General features: G+C 56.2%; 1 protein-coding gene across 2 annotated transcripts in view; it reads right to left on the bottom strand.

Annotated features, from left to right (window-relative positions):
* Window positions 1-5,866, bottom strand: part of PDPK1 (3-phosphoinositide dependent protein kinase 1) — a 75,368-nt gene extending 69,502 nt beyond the window's left edge. The window contains exon 1 of one of the 2 annotated variants that reach the window (XM_059415607.1): window positions 5,724-5,866. In XM_059415607.1, the coding sequence (XP_059271590.1) occupies window positions 5,724-5,747 (24 nt within the window). In that variant the 5' untranslated portion in view covers window positions 5,748-5,866. The remainder of the gene's footprint in view (window positions 1-5,723) is intronic. The other variant, XM_059415606.1, reaches the window with a different exon arrangement.
* Between the last annotated feature and the right edge of the window lie 223 nt (window positions 5,867-6,089).

Raw genomic sequence — 6,089 nt, forward strand, 5'->3', positions numbered from 1 at the left:
GCCAGAAGAGCTGCAGTATGAGAACGGGCCGACCTTTGAAACACAGCCTTTCGGGCTCCAGCCAGTGATGATGCAAAATACGTACAGGAAAACCAGACACCCCTTCCTCAGTTGTATTTCCTTAGAAGATGGAGGAGTGGGACGCGAATCCATGTTTTTAACCCTCCGACTGCTTCCGAGTTCGGAATGCTGTCGTACCGGGCATTAAACAGGCAAGAGTTCAGGACGAAGCCCTGCCCTGCTCAAGGACACACATATCTAAATGGAAGGGCACCGGAATGCACAGAATCAGACACGTTTTTGTTAACCAATAACAAAAGTGGAAAGACAAACAGGTAAGTGACAAATACACCACAGGAAGCCCAGGTAGGAGAACCATGAGGAGACGGCATGAAAGAGAGACAGAAAAGCCATCTAGGGGGTGGTTTCCACTGAGGGGAATTTCTTCAGGCAAAGAGAAAGAGCCCGAAGAGGAGAACCCGGCAGCCCAGATGGTCTGGACACTACCCTGTACAGGCTGGGAGAGAGGACGCACGGCAGGGGCATCTGCGGAGGGACCCTCGTTGAGGAGGAGCAAAGTGACAGGCCACAAGAGGCAGGGGAAGCCTCAGGAACGATGCTACTGGGCACCCTTCCAGCAAGTACTCACTTCTCGATGCCCGGGAAAAGGGGGCCAGGGAGGAAGCATGTCGAGAGACTTTGCGACAAGAGCACAGGGTAGCCGCCCTCCAGCCGGAATCACTTCCTTCACTGCGCAGCAGCGCCCACAGCCAAGCCACAATGAGTCCACGCACTGGCTTCACACTGGGTTCAAGAGCAAGGGTCCCCCCACCATCGGGGCAGCGGGAGGCCCTGTACTCCCCGTCTCTCAGAAACAGGGAGGGTGAGCAGAAAAGTTAACTCGAAGCTCTGCACCTCACAGGTCACCACTGCAGGTCAAAGCACGTCGCAAGAATTTCTGTGCGAGTCAAGCTTCCCTGCAAATCTTACGGGCCTCCCCTGACAGCACCGGTATGTAGCTATCACTCTGAGATACAACTCCCACTGCAGCACAATTAATTCCAAAAGAGAAAAACAGGTTGAAGAATGAGACTTTAACAATGAATTCATTGTAACAGCTAAGCTCTCCACCTGATGAATTCTGACTGAAATACCGCCGAGAAGCACACACACAGCCGTCTGCGCGCAGCCTTGCCTCAGCCCTCTCCGACGTGGGCAGACCTGCCACCGGCTCCACAAACGTGCAGAAGACACAGACCTCCACGATGAACCTCCTGGCACCCAGACATACCTCCACATGACACCTTTACAGGCTCTGCTTCCCTGAAGGCCGCAAGCAGATTCAAAGCGCAGTGGCTGGTCCACAGGGCACCGGATCCTGTCTGTGGGGCAGGGGAGGTCACTAGGCCACGAGGAACTATGTGCCCACCTTCCTCAGGCCCCCGACAACACTCCAAACAAAAACCATACTTGTTTGTTCTTCTGTAGGCTATGCACCAAGGCAGGGGCTAGGATAGGGCATGTCCCATCATTTCCACGCACAGACCGCGTTGCGCAGTTGGCCCTCCTTCTGTGGGCCTGCAAGCCATCCAGCTATTTAAGCAGAAACCTCCATCAGTTGCTCTGAGGAGGCATATGAAAGCCACAAACATAGATCCTTTATAACAAACTACCTCTCTTAAGAGATTCAAAACGGGGGCACCTGGGTGGCTCAGTGGGTTAAGACCTCTGCCTTTCATGATCCCAGGGTCCTGGGATTGAGCCCCACATTGGGCTCTCTGCTCTGTAGGGAGCCTGCTTCCTCTTCTCTCTCTGCCTGCCTCTCTGCCTACTTGTGATCTGTCAAATAAATAAATAAAATATTAAAAAAAAAAAAGACATTCAAAACAACTTGGAATTTCTTGGGGAGTAAAAATCTCAGTTAAAATCAGGAAAATTTCCTACACTAAGAGGATGGAAACAGATTTTGTGCAGCTACAGAAACGCAACCAGCCAAGCACTTGAAAACAGACCAAGGACCACCATGAACCCAAAAAGGCCTTTCTCCTCTAAGGCACTATCATCAGACCGTATTCCCCATTAATCTTGAAAAAATGCACTCTGCCTCTTGTTCGGCTAGAGACTGATACACCACTGGTTCTAGGTATTCAAACGATTTTTTAAAGGCTCTGGTAACAAACATGAGCCAGTTACACAAGACGGCACTGAGGAACAGGCCTGAACAACACATGTCCAAAACTTGGTTTCCACACCAACACTTCCTCCCCGGTGACCTGCCCTTTGAACCTGCCTTCAAAGCAGCTGCACTGCCCCACCATGGCTGGCTGTCATGCACAGGGCAGGCACAGAGCTCACACACATCGCCGGCACCCTCACACCTGCTGAGGGCGTCATTTCTGCATCAAGTGATCCTCAGCAGAGTGTGGAGCTCCAGCAAAGTCCATTTCCCGAGAAGCTACTCCTCAGGAACGGACAAAGTCTAGTGCCGGGGAAGGTTCTCCACACTCCAGCAACTCGGAGGGGACTGAGCTGCTCCCCCGTTTGTGCAGCTACTCCCCATTCATCACACCTCTGCTTGCACGCACCAGAACCCTACGTCAGGCGGCTCAGAGCGCAAGGGCACTGAGTGAAGAGGATGACACGCCCAGGACCTACCTTTTCTTCGTCCTCCAAGCTCTGCTAAAGGAGCCCAGAGGCCAGGACCTGCTCTGAAGAGCCGCCCAGGACCGCTCTGTCGGCCCCACAGCTCGGAAAGCTGCCGCCGCTGCTGCTGCAATCCTTCCCACAAAACACTCAGAGAACAGCACCACCCTCCACTCCCATCTCTGAGTACAGGGACCTTGCCCTGCCGGCTCCCAAGTGCAGCAGGAGTGTCACAGGGACAGAAAAACATCACACCACGCAAGACTCAGGAGGAGCGGCCCAAAAAAGGAGGGTGGAAATCAGAACCCATTTCTTTCCATGTTCCGTATTTCCCCAGCCACCTTCCCGCACGGAGGCAGCCACCCTCGCAGAAGCCAGAGCCGCCCTACCTACAGCGTGCCAGGGGCCGCTCTGCCTGATCTCCCGTTTTACCTTTCTCCAAATCTCTGCCCAGTCCTTGTTCCCCAAAGGGAGGATTCCAAGCCTCACCCGCTCAGAATATCAGCGCTCAAGCACAGATGGAGCGCAGCCTCTTTCCAAACAGCTGCTTTCTGACAGCGTGAGGCCAAAACAGGCTCCAGGGGTCACAGAGTTCAGCCATCTGCCCGAAGAAATAAATAAGCGTGCTGTCCTCCCGTGTGAAGATGGCCCTCCTGCCTCCAGGGCAGCACAGTCCGCACATTCAGGCACAGCTCCCAGGGAAAACGTTCTGGGCAGTGGCACCAAGCACTTCCTCAAGCCAAATGCTGCACTGTGCTGCCCAGGAGACCCTCCCTCAGGACCCTCCTCCCATGGGGGGTTAGAGTGCTGCCCAGGCCAGCCACCACTCAATGGAGGGTTCACACTAAGCAGATACGATACCTCCCCACATCCCAGCTTCCACACCTGTAAAATGGGAAGGACACTGACCTCACACAACACTGCTAACAAAGTCAAGCAATACAGGGTGAGCTATCTGGAAGTGTCTGCTTCTACAGTAAGTGCTCAAGAAATGGTTCCTCCAGTCTCTGGCCCACCTGCAAATCAGAGTAGACTAGACCGTTTTCACACTTCATTTGTACTGCTCCCCCTGTTGGCTGTACACGCTCAGAGAAATGGGAAAATTCAGTAATTGGGATGGGGGCTTCTCCACACAATGCCACCTTAAAAATCTAGATGCAGGGAGGTCTGGGTGGCTCAGTTGACTGGGCTTCTGCCTTCAGCTTGGGTCACGATCTCAGGGTCCTGGGATCGAGTCCCACATCAGGCTCCCTGTTCAGCGGGGAGCCTGCTTCTCCCTCTGCCTGCTTCTCCCTCTGCTCGTGCGCCTGCACATGCACGCTCTGACAAGTAAATAAATATATATATGCAGGTACACATACACACATAAAATCTAGATGCAAACCCACTTGAACCATGCATATCTGTCTGCAGGTGAAAACCCAATACTGGGGGCACCTCCGCCATTCCTGAGGGGAAATTTGGCAAATTCTTAAGCAGGGAGGAAGGGGATCTAGCTGAAGACACAAAAGCCTTGTCCCTCTCACTTTCAGACAGGGAGATCTATCCTTTATAGTACGATTCATTTTCTCTCACTGGATTCCAGCATTTTTGCACCAAAAGGGTGACTTATGCAAAGAAACTCCAGATGTCCCAGGCCCATCATGTGGTACAACCAAGACCATAAGGAAATGTATTCTTTACGTCTTGCTATGACCTCCACCGAAGTACACACCTTGCACTCCAACAGCATCAGTGTCTGAAAGTTAATTTTACACACTTCCATGGCTGTCGTCACCCCCGGCCTCCACTGAGGCTCGCCAAGAAGCCCAATTCGTGTTTTTGCCTGTTAGCCCAGACACCCCAGGGTACAGCCACATGTCGCAACAGTCAAAGACGGCCCCTCCGCCTTTCACCATTTTCTCAACCAAACAGGTCCCTCTTACACTCACTCCGGAGCGTCACCAACCTCTACAGTGTTGTTAGCCTCAAGTCTGAGGCTGAACTGCAGAAGGTTCAAGAACCGGCTAAATTAACTACAAAACGCGGGGTAACTCAGCGTTTTTTCTCAGGAGAGGAGTTACACCTTCCACCAGATTCTCACAGGAGCTCAGACTCCCCAAAAGGATTAAGAAGGACTACCACAAAGCTGTATACTGGAAAACACGGCGTCAGGTAAGCTTCCTGGATCTTCACTCACTTAAGCAATTTTGATTTGCCTTTTGAACCAAATTTTGCAAGCGGTGCCGACGTTCTTCCATCATCCACTTTCACAGTCGCGCCCGAGGTATAAATTCTGAAACCACCTTCGCGACTCCCAAACTCAAACACAGGGAAAACATCAGAACACCGAGGATACTTTTAGCAACAGAGAGAAAAACATGGAAACACTAACGATACTTTTAAGCAAAACGTTTCACCCAACAAGTGCTTTTCCTTTTTCTTTTTCCCCTGCAATCCCTCCTGCTGTCACGATCACTCGCCCCTCGGCAGCAGGTTCAAGTCCGACCTCCCAGGGGCTTCACACACTCGATGTCACTGCTGGAGAAGAGCCCCAAGGCAGGAAAAGCACCCAGTGCCGCTCCGCCGGGCCGGGAAAGGAGGCTACCAGATCCCACCCTAACCGTGAATTTGCGGGAAGCCTGGAGCATCAGGTGCTCTGAGCAAGAACTCGTCCCTCCCGCTTCGCTGCGGTAGAGGCAGTGGGACCCCGTTCCAGGTGAAGGCCCAGGAAGGTTCCTCCGCAGACGGAACGAAAGCGAACCCCGGAGGCTCAGCTCCAGGCCGCGGCGCGCCGAAAACAAACTTTCCGAGCACTTCCACCGCGACAGGCCAGTGACACCTCCCCGGCCTCCCCCGCCCTCCGCGCGTCTGTCAGCGCCCCCGCCGGGCAGGCGCCCGTCGCGCCGGGGCCCGGGCTCCCCGTGGCGGCCGAGAAGCGCCCTCACGAAACCCGCGGTCCCCGGCCCGGCCGACCGGCCGCAGGTGAGGCGCCGCCCGGCCCTGGGGACGCGGGGCCGCCCCGCCTCGCCGGGCCCCGGCGGCCGCCGCGCTTGGCTTGGTGACGGGCCGGCGCGCCCGGACGGCCGGCGCGCACTCACCAGCTGGCTGGTGGTCCTGGCCATGGGCCCCGCGACGGCGCGGGCGCCTCCCCCGCAGCGCTGCGCGGCTCGGCGCCTCCTCAGCGTCCTCCTCCCCGCGGCGGAGCCCCAGCAATGGCCGCCCTCATCCTGCGCCCGCCCCGCCGCCCGCCGCCCCCCGCCCCCGGCGCCACCCCGCCCCCGCGCGACGTCGGGCGGGACTTCCGCCACCCTGCCGCCGCTCCCCGCGCCCATTGGCCGCGCCCGCCGTCGCTCCGCCGCGACTCGGCCGGCCTCGCCGGCGCCCCCGAGCCGCATTTCCGGGTTGGGGGACCAGCGGGCGGGAGCGGCCCGGCCCCGCCTCGGAGGGGGGGGCGGCCCGCGCGA

This window comes from Mustela nigripes, chromosome 11, assembly GCF_022355385.1.
Source record: "Mustela nigripes isolate SB6536 chromosome 11, MUSNIG.SB6536, whole genome shotgun sequence".
Taxonomy (NCBI): Eukaryota; Metazoa; Chordata; class Mammalia; order Carnivora; family Mustelidae; genus Mustela; species Mustela nigripes.